Consider the following 13,606-nt stretch of genomic DNA (forward strand, 5'->3'; position numbering starts at 1 on the left):
AAACAGCTCCCCGACCCATTCTCCAAGGATCAAGAAGCATTTCCAACTTCGCGCCTCACTTGCCGGCCGTAGCTCCTCGCGTCGGCAGCTCGACAGAACCAAGCTAGTGCTGGACCGATGTGACGGGTATGGAGCTCGAGGATATGTTTTCCCCAACTTACCCCTCATCCATGATGATGATGGGATCTGGGGAAATTACAGATATTTGATATCTCTTCTACCGAACTCCGCATCACGCGGGTTCGTCACCGCTCTCCCGCCCTGTACGCGGGGGGAAAGCTCCTACTACCTACGATCCGGCCCATTTCATAGGCGGCCATTCTTCGTCCGTCTCTGAATCGGTCGAGCTTCCCCCGCCCCTCCCGATCCTAGTGTCCCGGATGAAAGGACCTATGGCCCATCATGACGCAAGAATGTGAGGCTATGGGGGTCAAGCCATGGGTGAGAGCTATATGAACATCAATCCCCAGATACCGAAGCTATGGCGGTTGCTTATTCTGGTCCCCGCTGCCCTTCCTGACCTTTCGAAAGTGTCTGCCCGGCGGAGTGTTTTCGCCCTGCGAGTCTCTTACCGCCGTTATGCTCCCCCTCGTCGTCGCAGCTCTAGCCTCGGTGGCTACGGCCTCCCAATGCGGTCTGAAAAAGTTCGAGAACCTAGTGGCCTTCGGCGACAGCTACACCGACGAAGGTCGGCTCTCGTATTTTATCAACAACAACGGCACGGCTCCCCCGGCCGGCACTCTGCTACCGCCGAGCAACTCGACTGCGAGCGGCGGCTATGCCTGGGGCCGGATCGCGGCCAACTCGACGGGAGCGAACTACTACGGCTACGCCGTCAGCGGCGCCACCTGCTCCAACAAGATCATATCGCGCGACTTCGCAGCCATCAAGCAGCCGTTTCCATCCGTGCTCGACTACGAGATACCGGCGTACAAGGCTGACACGGCCTTTGAGACGCTCTATCCGAACAGAAAGGCGGACAACACGGTCTACGCGCTCTGGATCGGCACAAACGACCTGGGCTACGGCGCGTTCCTCACCGACACCAACGCCGCCGGCACGACCATCTCCAGCTACGTGGACTGCATCTGGGAGGTCTTCGACAACGTCTACGAGACGGGCGGGCGCCACTTTGTCCTCTTGAACATCGCACCACTGGAGCAGTCGCCGCTGTACGCCGCGACGGGACCGGGGAAAAGCGGGTTCGGGAACAGCCAGTTCTGGACCAACAAGACGGCGTACAATACGACGGAGACTGAGTTCAAGATGCTCGAGTACAGCACCAGCGTCAACACCATGTTTGACTACGGCGCGCCGTTCCACCTGCTCGTCAAGAAGCGCTGGCCCGGGGCGAGCTTTTCAATCTTTGACGTGCACTCTCTGCTGCGGGACGTCCACGACGACCCCTCGAGTTACTTATCGTCGCCTGCGAACGTGACGGCACCGTACCGGACCTGCGATGCGGTGACTAGGGCCTGCGTTGACTCGTCGGAGGCCAAGTCGAGCTTTTTGTGGTATGACGAGTTGCATCCTTCGGAACGTGCGGGTAAGTCTAGAGTGTTTAGCGGGCTCTTCTTTTTGTATGGATGTTGGGCTAACGTAAGTGATATCGAAAGATGAGATTATAGCGCAGAACTTCATCGACGTTGTGTACGGCAACTCGACGTACGGGACAACATATACGTCGTGAGGGCCTCGTATCCGGCCAGCTACTGTTGGGTGGGGTTTATGCTTGAAGGATCCATGGGCTGGTGGCCATGTTGGAGGTAAGATTAAGGGATAATGGAATGAAGCCTTTAGAATGTCTGTCTTGAGAGAACAAGAGTCGGCATGTAATGGTAGGAAATACAAGGAAGTCTAGGAACTGTAGGAAGGTCCATTTGGCCTGGTCCCTGACCTGGCATCAGGGCGTCTACTTAGCTTTCGGTGAAATACTAGGTACTTCAAGGCTCCAGCAGGTACTGCGATGCCAGACCATGCGAGGTGCTTCGTCTAGCGGCAGACACCTTCCTAGTCTCGACATTTAGACGTATTCAGAGGTGCGATATCACATCACTGCAAAGCGATTCTCAATCTTCCCAGTTTGACTTTGAATGATGCTAGTCTCTTACTTGCAGGATGAATGCTCTCTGCTAATCAGATTCGCGAGCATCAACAAAGGTACGGGTACAAGGTACCGGTAGGTAATTGATTCAATCGTGCCTTCCATTATTCTTAAGAAGTTTGAGGAAGGGGAGGGGAGACATGACCCTTGCCGGCTGCAGGCACATCCCTGTCATGTTGAAGTGGAGTCTTCGCTTTAGTCCAATCAAAGGGCAGTTTCGCCTCGGCTCTTCGACTGCTCGAATAACGTCCCGAGGTACGTACTGGCCACCTTTCGCACCTTCTGAGTTCCAAGCGCAGGTTCGCAACAGGTTTCCAATGACCCCGGCGCGTGCCCCCCTCCCCCCTTCCCAGAACGCCCCGCCGTTTCTCAAGCTCCCCCCAGGGCCCATGTGGAAAAGCAACGCAGGAAAATTCTGTTTCTGCCTTTCCACGTCCCTCTTGCCTATGAATGCCTGGTTGACACCTCACACAACACTACACACCGACACCCCGATATCTCGCTCGCTCGCTCCCTCACACACGCGGCTCCCTCATTTCTCACACACACCCAGACAATATTAATCGCCGGATCGCAACTGGACTGGAACTCTAGACAAGGTTACCGCCGCGCCGCCACACCCGCTCTCACCTTTACCTCATCTCACCTTGCCTTACCGCACACCGACACACCGATACCGCGCCGTGCCGTTCCACGCCTGGCCTTCCTATCCGTACCTTACCTTACCTCTCTCTCTCTCCGCTTGATGCTCCACGCCCGCCGTCACTCACACCAAGGCCGCATCTGAGGTCCTTTCTGTTGTCCTGTCGTCGTGTCAAACGTACGCAAAGGGTTGCTTTGCGTCCTGTCCCTTCGCTTCCAACCGCACCCTACCGTGCCGTCTTGCACCAGCCACCCACCCCTTCCGCTCTCCGCGTATCCTTCCATCTTACCTTTACTTTCTAAAAAGGTACCTACCGCGTGGGACCTTGCCAGCTTGCCTACCTTACGGATACTCCGTACCTTATCCAGCTCGGCGTCGTTCCTGATTCAAGTGGCAGCCCGGCGCAGACCACCACCCGATTGCCATCTGCTTGCTCTAGTCTTGTCTCACCGGCCCGCGCTGTGGCACTTTTTGGGACGCTCCTTGGCTCCTTCTTTACCAGATTGGACATTGTCAATCATCGAGCAATTACGGATACGCTTCTCACAATCCCTTCCTGCCTCATCTCTCACTGGCAACCTCTCATCTGGCGCCCCATCACTCCACGTCATCTCCCACCCATTACCCGTACCAAGCCCTTCACCCTTTCTCACCGTACCCATCTCATTCACTTTGGACCCCTGATTTCCACATTCTCACACCCCCGTGTGCTCTACTTCCCTCTACTTCCCTACTGTACCTACTGAGAGGTTTACCTAAGGTAGTGGACGAGTACGGACGAGACCGAGACAAACAGGGCCGGCCTCATCCCAGCCCCCAGGTACCTTATACCGCTACGCCATACCAAACAGCCAGGTACCCCCGAGTGCAGAGACAGGAACTGCTGGATTCGTTCCGTATGCATGGTTGTACCCTAATACGAAATACATCCATCATTGGCAAGTCGCAAGCCGATTCAATCCGCTCATAGGCCAAAGAGTCTGGCTGTCAGTTCGCTCACAGTCTATCGAAGAGACAAGCCAGCCCATTGACGCCGGACGATACAACCCCTGTCCCCCACCGCTCATCACGCACGTCAAACAGCAAGCAAACGAGCCAGTCATCCCGCCAGCCTAACAAACCTGCGGCCCGGACAGGCCAGGACCACCTCGCTTTACTCCACGCACTCCCCGCCGCCCGCCCGCCGTTCTTCTCTCTTGTTGCGATCGACTTGACGAAACGTCGCCCGCCCGCTGCGGCCGCGCCTCTCCCTCACCTCCTCCGCCCAGTTTAGGCCAACCCAGTCCAACCCAGCCAAGCGCGAGACAACAAGCGAACCAGCCAGCCAGCCAGCCCGTGTCTGACCGAGTCTCAAGCCCGAGTCTATTGCTACAGTACCTTATCCGTACGGATACACGCTCACACGCTCTTCTCGACTAGGCCCCTTGGGACCCCCCCGTTCAACCTGTTCCTTGGGACCATCGCGTCAAGCAAGCCCCGTCCCCCCAAAACCATAATAATAATAATAGCTCCGCGCCCATCCTATCCCATCCCGTCCCAGCCATGTACGCTCCCGGCTACGGCTTCTCCAATGTCCCTCCGAACTTCAACACCAGCGCCCCACCTCCAAACCAGAACCCTCACATGCAGCCAGGCTCTGTCCCAACCCAGCCGGGCCAGCAGATGATGTACAACCCTAATCAATTCGCTGGTATGCCCGGAGGCCAGCCCGGCTTCGTCGGCGGTCCCAATCCCGCCATGATGTCGGGCGCTGGCCCTGCAGGCATGATGCAGAACGCCGGCATGCCACACATGGCTGCCAATGGTCAGAGTGAGCTCCCCCCTTCCTTGCCCTGTCTTTGCCCGTGTGTGTGTCCACGTCTCGCCATCGGTCAGAGAGTCTCGTATCTGCGTCACGCCCTCTGATGCTGCCTCGTGGCAGCATGTATTGCCCGTCGATGATCGAGACAAAGATCGTGGTGCCACGAGATCGCGTCTGTCTTGCAGTCACTCCGTCACCATAGTCATCATCATCGTCAACGGACACCCGCCAAGCGACATGGCACCACAGCATCTTCCAGCATCTATCCATGGGAACACGCGTTTGCTAACATCAATGTCTCTACCAGTGGGCTTCCAAAACCCTTACCAGGGCAATCCATACGGCGGCAACATGCCCGCGCCGGGCGGTCAACATCCCAACTTTGGAGGAATGCAAGGCTTCCCGATGAATGCGGCGGGCATGACGCCTCAACAACAGCAGCAGATGATGATGCAGCAGCGCATGCAAGCGCAGCAGGCACACCAGCAGCAGCAACAACAACAACAGCAGCAGCAGCAACAACAACAACAACAACACCAACAAGGGCAGGGACAAGGCAATCATGGAAACCAAGGCGGCATGCAATTGGGCTCGACACCTCAGAGGCCGATGAGCGCGGCGCAAGGTGGACAAGGCTCTCCAAACAATGCGATGCAGCAACAGCAACAACAGCAGCATCAGCAGCACCAACCTCAACATCCCCAGAACCCTCAGCAGCAACACCAGCAGAACCAGCAACATCACCAGCAACAGCAGGGTCAGCAACAGCAGCCGCCACAATCGCAAAACCAGCAACAACAGCATCAGCAACAACAAGCTCAACATCAACAGCAACAACACCAACACCAACACCAACAGCAGCAGCAGCAGCAGCAGCAACAACAACATCAGCAAAACCAGCCTCAACAACAACAACACGCGCAACAGCAACAGCAGCAGCACCATCCCACATCGCAACCTCAATCACATGGCCAGACTCCTGCGGCGTCAGCGCACCAGCACTCGGCTTCCATCGCGTCCGTGACGACCCCTCAGACCCCGACATTCCCTCAACATAACCAGAACGCGACTGCAAATGGCACATCGTCGGTATCGACGCCCCTTAGTCCCGGCAGCGAGTCCCGCGAACAGGAGAGGTTTTCACTGTTGTTGGAGATCAATCAAGAGCTGTTGTTCGAGTCGATGCAGTTGCAACACACGCTAAGTGAGTTGAAGAAAGAGACACCAGGAGAAGGAGATCAGGCGAGGAAACCGACCCAAGAAGAAGGGTCGGTTCAGCAGGACTACAGCCAGTAAGTCACTAAGACAGACATGAGATGGAAAACAAAGGAATACTGACACTTTTCTTCACAGTTGCATGCGACGACTTCAAGCGAATCTCGCATACCTAGCCGCTTTGGCCGATCGCAAGGGAAACGTCCAGGTTCCTCCATCGCCCGCTTACCTGTCCTCCCCGCCACTGAATATGGCGCTCAAGATCCGAAACTCAACTCCGCCAGGCGACATTCCCGAGAACAATCCAGACCCGATGACAGACCGCGAGGAACGATCCAAATACCTATCTGAGCTGTACAGAAAGCTTCAAGCGCTGTTTCCAAATGCGGACCCCAAGAAGGAGCCACCGTTCCAGGCCGCGGGCCGCCCTCAGGGTCAACCGGGGCAGCAGGGACAAGGTCAGCGGCCGCCGAGCCACCACGCGAGCCCCGCCATGGCTCAAGCTCAACGGCCCATGCAAATGCAGAACATGCCCGGAGCACATCAGCAGCAGGGCATGTCTCTATCATGATCAAGGCGTGAGGAAGCGGCATGGATCGGACTCGGCCATTGGGTAACATGGTGGTGTTCAGGACCCTAGGGAGATGTATAAAAGAAAAATAAGTCACAGTTTTTGGCGCGGGTGGCGGGTTCTCCCGCTGGCGCCCTCTACGTTGGAGAGCCATAGCTGGAGATGTCCGCTACAAACTTTGTTGCGTTTGGAGCTGTACGAGGTGCAATCGCGCGGCGTTTGATGGATTTAGAGGAGGCCGTCAGCCAAGTTTGCATAGACTATACTCTTTGGAGCCGATGGAGTTGCGGCATACTGTGTGTTATATAGGTCGGCATAGGAGAAGCACATTGGCTCGAAAGAGGTGGATGAGACGAATTGAAGATTGGATAATCAAAGGGCAGGCGCTATGTTGTCTTGTGAACTGTCACTGATGTGTGTGCTTATTGGATCCTCGCGACCCCAGGATCGGATATGTTTTGACTCGGGCCGGTGACAACCGATACCGAGACAGCTTCATCGACGGCCGTGCCATTCTATGCGGTTTGTTGCGGTTGTACAGACATTAACTAACACAACGCGATGAAGTCATTCATGGATGTGTATCATTGAGAGAGAGGCATATGTGCCAACACCATCGAATTGTCTTGACTTGGATGATATTCACGATCGTATTAGGATAGATCGAGATATATCTTATGTATACGATAATCTCTCGATACCAACATATCTCTATCTATAAGGTCTATGGAGAGGTGCGCTTGGGGCTTGCGTAAGGACGACAGGCAGGTGGTGTAAGGAGAACCTCATAATCCCGCGCCACGGCAGGTTTTGTATCTGACGCTGTCTGTCCCGAGTGAATGGCATACTCTTACACGTCTGTGGGTTTTCCGAAGGGCCGTGGGCTGGAGCTATGGTACGGTGCCACTGCCCCCCCCCCCCCTGCTGTCCCATCGTTATGAAAAAGGATTTGGGATATGCAGACTCTGGATGGAAGCTACGGGATCTGAACCGTAGTGTCTGTGTGTACATGGAATTCGGAAATGCAAGAAAGTCTCGTGATGGCGATATTGAGAGTTTAGGCAGCGGAGATACGTAGTGATGGCATTCTCTGTACCTGCGCGGATACGCATGTTGTGTGTATGCGTACCATGCCTTGTCTACGAAGTGTACATCACTTGTGGATCGTGGATATCCAACAGGTTTACGGATGCTGTGAAGTCACTGTAGTATGAAGGCTGAAGCCGAGGAAGGACCCCTTGGACCGCTCGTTGGGCTGGGCGTTTGTGGATGCGGTTGGGTACTCGGTAATACCCGGCAAATGGGAGGAGGGAAGAAAAAAATCACGAAATGATGAACAGAGTGGAACCCGAAAGCTCCCCGCCGGCGTGTTTAATCCCAGCGCTTGTCATTCGGCGGGCCATCCAGGCAGCCTTCTCTTTCGTAGAGGTTGGACTCTGGATTGGAGGATGGGTTGGGAGATGACGGAAATGTGCCTGCCGTCGTGCAGCACGCGTGGAAGCTTGTTTCTGTGCAGGTGTGCTGCAGCTTGCAGGAGGGGGGGGGGGGGCATGGCCTGTGATTGGATTGCTGACGGGTGCTAGCGGTCCCGTACCTTGCAGAAAGTGGCTGCTTTTTTTTTTTCCACGCGTGCCTTTTTTTGCTGCTAATTTCGTCCGAGCTTTCGAGATGATTTGTTGTATTTTCTCTTGGGTTGGTCTGGCCAGCCACGGTCTAACAGATAAATAGCTATTGGTCCTTTGTTTCGTTGGCGGTGTTGATCCTTTTTGACCGTTGGTGCTAGAAATAGGGGGTTTGGTGATAGGAATTGCCATACTCCGTACAATTGATGCTGTTCATGATCAAGCGAGGTACGGATACCCAGGTAGGCGAGTGACAAGCGGCGAAGTGATGTATGTAAACAGTTCCCGGGTTACACGTCAGACAAGAGGGCGAATGAGCGCGTGGGATTCGCGGTTCTTCGTTTGTGAACCCTTACCCCCGGTGCCCGCCCCCTTGGGAAATTGAGTTCCCCTCTCTTGCTATCCGGTTCATATGAAAATGTTGTCATCAATTAAAACGCTTCTTACCCGGGCATCGCGTCGTTTGTCAACTCCCTCCATGGCGTCCGAGGCTGCCTAGCTGCATTCTAGGCAATAGTCATCCGTGGGCACACTTCGTACATGCATAGGTAGTATCTTGTTTGCGAGCTCCCTTTCTCTCATGACCGCCCTGTGATGTGACCATTGAAACCCATACTCAAACGATGAAAGGGAAGCATGCAAGTGGAAAGAACATGCCACAGCAGGGCTCTAGGTATCATCTATCCGTAAGGTAGTTAGTTCCCTTTCCCCAGCATGGATTCCCGAGTCCCCCTTTGACCGCTCACTTCATTCCAGACCAGTCGAGATTCGCCCAATCCCCATTGCCAACGCAACCCAATCTCATCTGATCATCACCCCTCTGCCTTGTCCCCTGCCGCACATCCCGCATTCTTTCGTATGTGCCTATCCATCGGACCAAGACTTTTTTACTACCCCGTGAGACCACTACTCCGTGCTGCAACACCACCACCAAAAAGCCGCCACCAAGACCTTGGGGATCGACCGGGCTTGGAAACAAACGCCACCTGGTATCCGCGGTGATCTTAGCTAAACCATACTCGAGCTTCCCAAGCTATCCGCGCTAGAATAGGCGAACTCTTTGGCCCTGGCAACGTCTGAACTGCCACTGCCTGACTGCTCAGCTGTGGCTGCCTCTTTCTCTCGTTCGTGTCTTTCAGTGACCGCCTCCCCCTTCCCAAGTCCACGTCTCCCGGTGGCACAGGGCCTGTATGTAGTCATAAATTCAAAGTGCAAGTGGAGGAAGTACCTACGGATTACAGAGGGAGAAGCTGCCTGCTGCTGCCCTGCGGAGTACTCTGCAAGAATACTCCGTAGACTGAGATGCTATCCAGGAGATTCGGGAGGCTGCAATTGCCAGTCCATCGGCATCCACCTACCCTGGGCCGCCCACCCCAGCGTTTCAGCGTCCTTGGCTCCTCGATGAAACGACATAACCACAGGAGCACTTGACCAAGTTGACTGACACGCCTGCAGGCCCAATCCCAATCTCAATCCCCTCCTGTCGCCGTCCAATCCTTTCTTGATTCTTCCAGGTTGACTCTTCCAAGCTCCCGGTTCTCCCTCCAGTTCCCATTCAATCCCTCAAAGTTCGCCCTTTGCCCTCTCGACTGTTCCAGGCTTACCTACTCATCATCCTCCCCCCGACTTCGCTCGCGGCTCTTCCAAGGAGGCTGCCCATCTGTGGATTCCCCCCCGTTTTCTTTTTTTTCCCCTCCCGCTGCTGCGCTGCCGTGTCGTTCGTTACTCGATACCCCCTGGCTCTCCATTGAACAAGGAAACCGTTGGAGGAGATATTTCGGGACCCAAAGCCACACCCACCCGCCGTTGCAGCAAGCAGCAGCCAGCCAGTCACTTTGTTGGACACAACCACCACCCGCACCGAGTCTTGCTCTCTCTGCTTGCTGTGTTACCGCTGCCAACCTTGTGCACATCCCTGATCATCCGCATTGCTTGTGGCTTTTCAACTCATTCTCCTGCCGCTCGCCCTCCTCCCCCCTACCCCGTACGCAATTCATTGGGTACGACAGTCTTTGGGCTCGCGAGCCGCCCACCGAGAACGTTGAACCACATCGAGCCTCGAATTCGGGAAACTTGTCGAGAGACGAGATTGGCCTGCGATTTTATGAGTCTTGGAAACAGGGCCACGGCCGCGCGCACTCGTCGTCGTTGACCGTCCTACACGCATACTGTGGGATCACCTTCGACGAGTCCACATTCCAGTCCCTACTGTGATTTCTTGTTGCGAAAACACCAATCAAGCAGTCGGGCGGCCTGGCCATGGACCTGGCGCTGCAGCAACGGGATGAGGTCGACCACAACACCGAGCTGACGCATGCCAAACCCGACACGAGACCCGCTGCCGCCAACGCCAACGCCAACCAAGACGACGACGACCACCGGGAGACGACGCCCAAGATGTTGGCCCACGATTCCATGGTCACTGTCAGGCTTTCCGAGCCGCCTACTCTGACCCTCGACACCAATGTTGGCCCCGATTCACCCCCGAGGAGGAGACCTAGCACTGTCAAGATTGAAAAGCTTCCCTTCCCGACAGAGACGCTAGAGGTCAAGACTCAGAATCAGCCAGAGGACGAGACCGACGACACGCCACCCAGCGACCCTACGACGCCGTTACCTGTTACGAACGCTACTCGGAATCTTCAAGACGAGCTTGTGGACTGCGAGGACGAGGCCGAAGAAGAGGGAGACCGCATCACTTCACTACCAGCTAGGGGAACCCTACTCGAGACGCCCATAGAATTTAAGAGGCCCGTGGTGGACGAAGCTGAAGAAGAGGACGAGGAGGAAGTCAATTGGGACGAACTGCAGAAATCCGAAGCACAAGAACCTAGGGACGCGGATACAGATAGAGTAAGTGCATCCTGTGGCTACTCAAACAGCAACTTTGTCGAGGCTCACAGTTCCCAGTCTACAGCCATGTTGCTGGCCATGCTAGAGCAGGAAAACGATAAGTTGGCGACGAACCCCAAGACCATCAAAGTTCAAGCCGTGGAACAAGTGGCCGCTTCCAATCGCCCGAGACCGCCATCAATGGCACAATTACGACACATGGTCCACGGGCCAACACCACCGGCCTTGCGATACTCGATGCTCCCGCCGCCACCAATGACCGATCTCGAGTTTTACGCCGCATTGGTCAAGGACTATCAACAGACGGCAGCTCGATTGCCAACGCTTCTATCGAACAAGATACGCAAAGGCATCCCCCCTCCGCTACGAGGCGTTGTATGGCAAAGCATGGCAGGCGCAAGAGATTCCGCACTCGAGGAGCAATACGAGCGATTCACGGGCGAGTCGAGTCCCTACGAGCCCATTATCGGCAAGGACCTCGGTCGGAGTTTCCCTGGAGTCGACATGTTTCGCGACCCCGAGGGCGACGGACAACGCATGCTCGGCCGGGTTCTCAAATGCTTCAGTCTCTACGATACGAAAATTGGTTACTGTCAAGGGCTGGCTTTTCTTGTTGGCCCTCTCTTGATGCACATGCCCGATAAACAGGCATTTTGTGTTTTAGTCCGGTACGTGTCAAAATCCCAAAAAGCAAACCCGACCAGCCGCCCGGCCCCCCTCACCCGATTTCCTGGGAAAAGGGGTCCGAGAGAATAAGCAAAACAAGGTTTCGATGCAAATGCACATGCAACGTTGAGGCTAACATGTTGAGATGGGCAGATTGATGGAACGATATGATCTGCGAAGCTGTTTCCTGCCAGACCTGTCAGGACTGCATGTCCGCATCTACCAGTTTCGAGAGCTTCTTCGAGAGCACATGACACCAGTATCGAACCATCTGGAGGAATTGCAAGTCGATCCGGCGTACGTTTCACAATGGTTCCTCAGCTTTTTTGCTGTTACATGTCCCCTGCCGATGCTGTTTCGCATCTACGATGTCATCTTTGCCGAGGGGGCCCCGGAGACCCTGATGCGGGTCGCCCTATCCCTGATGCAGAAGAATCAGGCCCGGATTTTAGCGTGCACCGAGCTCGAGGATGTCATGCAACTTCTCCTTTCGAGGGGTCTGTGGGATTGCTACCATTACAACGCAGATGAATTTGTGCAGGACTTTGTCAGTTTATCGGGCGTTGTCACCAGAGAGACATTGCTACAGTTGGAGCAGGGGTACAGAGACGCGCAAATTGCTAGCGCTAATGCGGCGCGTTCCTCCGACGTGACCACTGCAGCCTCCCGATTCCTCGGCCGCATTTGGGCTTCCTCCACCATCATCTCCCCGAAGTCCTCCTCCACCCTCAGCCCGGGCCTCACCGCTCCGTCACGGCCTTTGAGCATGCTGCGCAGGAGCACATCGAAGCAGAGCCTGGCCTCCACTCTCAATTCGATGGAAGCCAGCTCCGTCAGCGTTCTCAGTCCTGCATCCACCGAAGCCACCACCGTCTCCCGAGATTCATCAAACACCGACAGCGCATCCATCCGCGAATCGACGCCCATCCCTAGCGGCGGCAAGGCCTTCAATGGCGGCAAGAACAACAAGGAGAATGCACTGCACACCCAGATCGAAGACCTCCTCACTGCATTGACCGAATTGCAACGAAACCATGCATCGCTCGCAAACGAACTCCAAAAGGAACGGGAACAGCGCGAGGACGATAAGCAGGCTGTCCGGTCGCTACTGGACGGTCTGCGCAAGAAGGCCAGCAACGACTCTGTCGGTACCGATGCGAGCGTCGATACTCTCAAGGCGACCGATGACCCCGCAAATGAGGCACGCGAGGGAGGCGAGGGAGATGTGTCCACTGCCAAGACAGGCGAGCAAGATACCCCGTCACCAGGAGACCTATCACAACTCCTCGATAATGTCGAAGAACGATTTGGGCGCCATGGCGGCGTCGGCGTCGAACGCAGAATGTCCAGAGGCGAATCCAAATCGCAAATGCAACAGGAATTGCAGCAACTCAAGGACCAGCTCGCCAGCGCGGTATCACAGTCTCAGGACTACAACCGAAAAATGCACGACCTAGAACAAGAAATTACAACACTTAAGGATCAAGTGCGGGAATCCCACTCGCATACACGCATCTTGCACCAGGACAAACAGCGACTGGAGAAGCAAATACACACGATGAGAGCGCGGGCATCCGCCGCCGGTGCGGAGAGTAATACTCAGCCCGATGGTGATTCGCCTGTGAGGAAGAGTTCTGCTAGTGGTGCGAGCGGCTTGAGAGAGTTGAAGCTTGGTAGGAGCAAGTCAACCCCGTCCCAAGCTGGATCGATATTCAGCAAGCGTTCCTCGTCAATGCCGAAGCCTCACGACTCGACGCCACCACCGGCTACACAGGCGCCGCCTCCCGTGCCGGCTCCGCCACCGACGGATGACCAGCACGAGGCGTTGCTGTTGGAGCTCGTGCAGGCCAAGACTTCCGAAGCTATCGCCAGGCAAGAGGCCGAAGAGACGAAACAAAAGCTTGAGAGCTTAAGAAAGGCATACAGCCTCGTTACTGGAGAGGCAGCACAGGCACAACCTGCAGCAACGGCGGCAGGAGCGGCAGCGTCAGCGGCCATGGGCGTATTTGGTCGCCTCACGGGAGCAGCGGCAGAGCCCGTCAAGCCGCCGACGCCCGCCCCAGCAGCAGCAGCAGCCGCCGCAGCAGCTCCCGCGCCCGCGGCGGGAGGCTTCTGGGGTTGGAGGAGATAA

The 13,606-nt window shown here is 55.7% G+C and overlaps 5 protein-coding genes across 5 annotated transcripts; 4 read left to right on the forward strand and 1 right to left on the reverse strand.

The window, feature by feature from the left end:
* Positions 1-579: 579 nt before the first annotated feature.
* Positions 580-1,690, forward strand: CTAM01_02839 (acetyl esterase; the record flags this gene model as incomplete). The annotated part of the gene is made up of 2 exons (XM_060518877.1): positions 580-1,546; positions 1,617-1,690. The coding sequence occupies 2 exons, from the start codon at positions 580-582 to the stop codon at positions 1,688-1,690; spliced, it is 1,041 nt and encodes a 346-aa protein (XP_060386680.1).
* A 731-nt stretch (positions 1,691-2,421) lies between these two features.
* Positions 2,422-2,667, forward strand: CTAM01_02840 (uncharacterized protein; the record flags this gene model as incomplete). Its single annotated transcript, XM_060518878.1, has 1 exon — positions 2,422-2,667. One exon carries the CDS (start codon positions 2,422-2,424, stop codon positions 2,665-2,667), a length of 246 nt encoding a protein of 81 aa, XP_060386681.1.
* Positions 2,668-4,289: 1,622 nt separating this feature from the next.
* On the forward strand, positions 4,290-6,334 carry CTAM01_02841 (uncharacterized protein; the record flags this gene model as incomplete). The annotated part of the gene is made up of 3 exons (XM_060518879.1): positions 4,290-4,557; positions 4,856-5,840; positions 5,902-6,334. The coding sequence occupies 3 exons, from the start codon at positions 4,290-4,292 to the stop codon at positions 6,332-6,334; spliced, it is 1,686 nt and encodes a 561-aa protein (XP_060386682.1).
* Positions 6,335-9,425: 3,091 nt separating this feature from the next.
* Positions 9,426-9,704, reverse strand: CTAM01_02842 (uncharacterized protein; the record flags this gene model as incomplete). Its single annotated transcript, XM_060518880.1, has 2 exons — positions 9,426-9,498; positions 9,580-9,704. 2 exons carry the CDS (start codon positions 9,702-9,704, stop codon positions 9,426-9,428), a joined length of 198 nt encoding a protein of 65 aa, XP_060386683.1.
* A 511-nt stretch (positions 9,705-10,215) lies between these two features.
* CTAM01_02843 (TBC domain-containing protein) lies at positions 10,216-13,606 on the forward strand (the record flags this gene model as incomplete). The annotated part of the gene is made up of 2 exons (XM_060518881.1): positions 10,216-11,477; positions 11,629-13,606. 2 exons carry the CDS (start codon positions 10,216-10,218, stop codon positions 13,604-13,606), a joined length of 3,240 nt encoding a protein of 1,079 aa, XP_060386684.1.

Source organism: Colletotrichum tamarilloi (assembly GCF_030869305.1).
Source record: "Colletotrichum tamarilloi strain Tom-12 chromosome Unknown Scaffold_6.1, whole genome shotgun sequence".
Classification (NCBI taxonomy): Eukaryota; Fungi; Ascomycota; class Sordariomycetes; order Glomerellales; family Glomerellaceae; genus Colletotrichum; species Colletotrichum tamarilloi.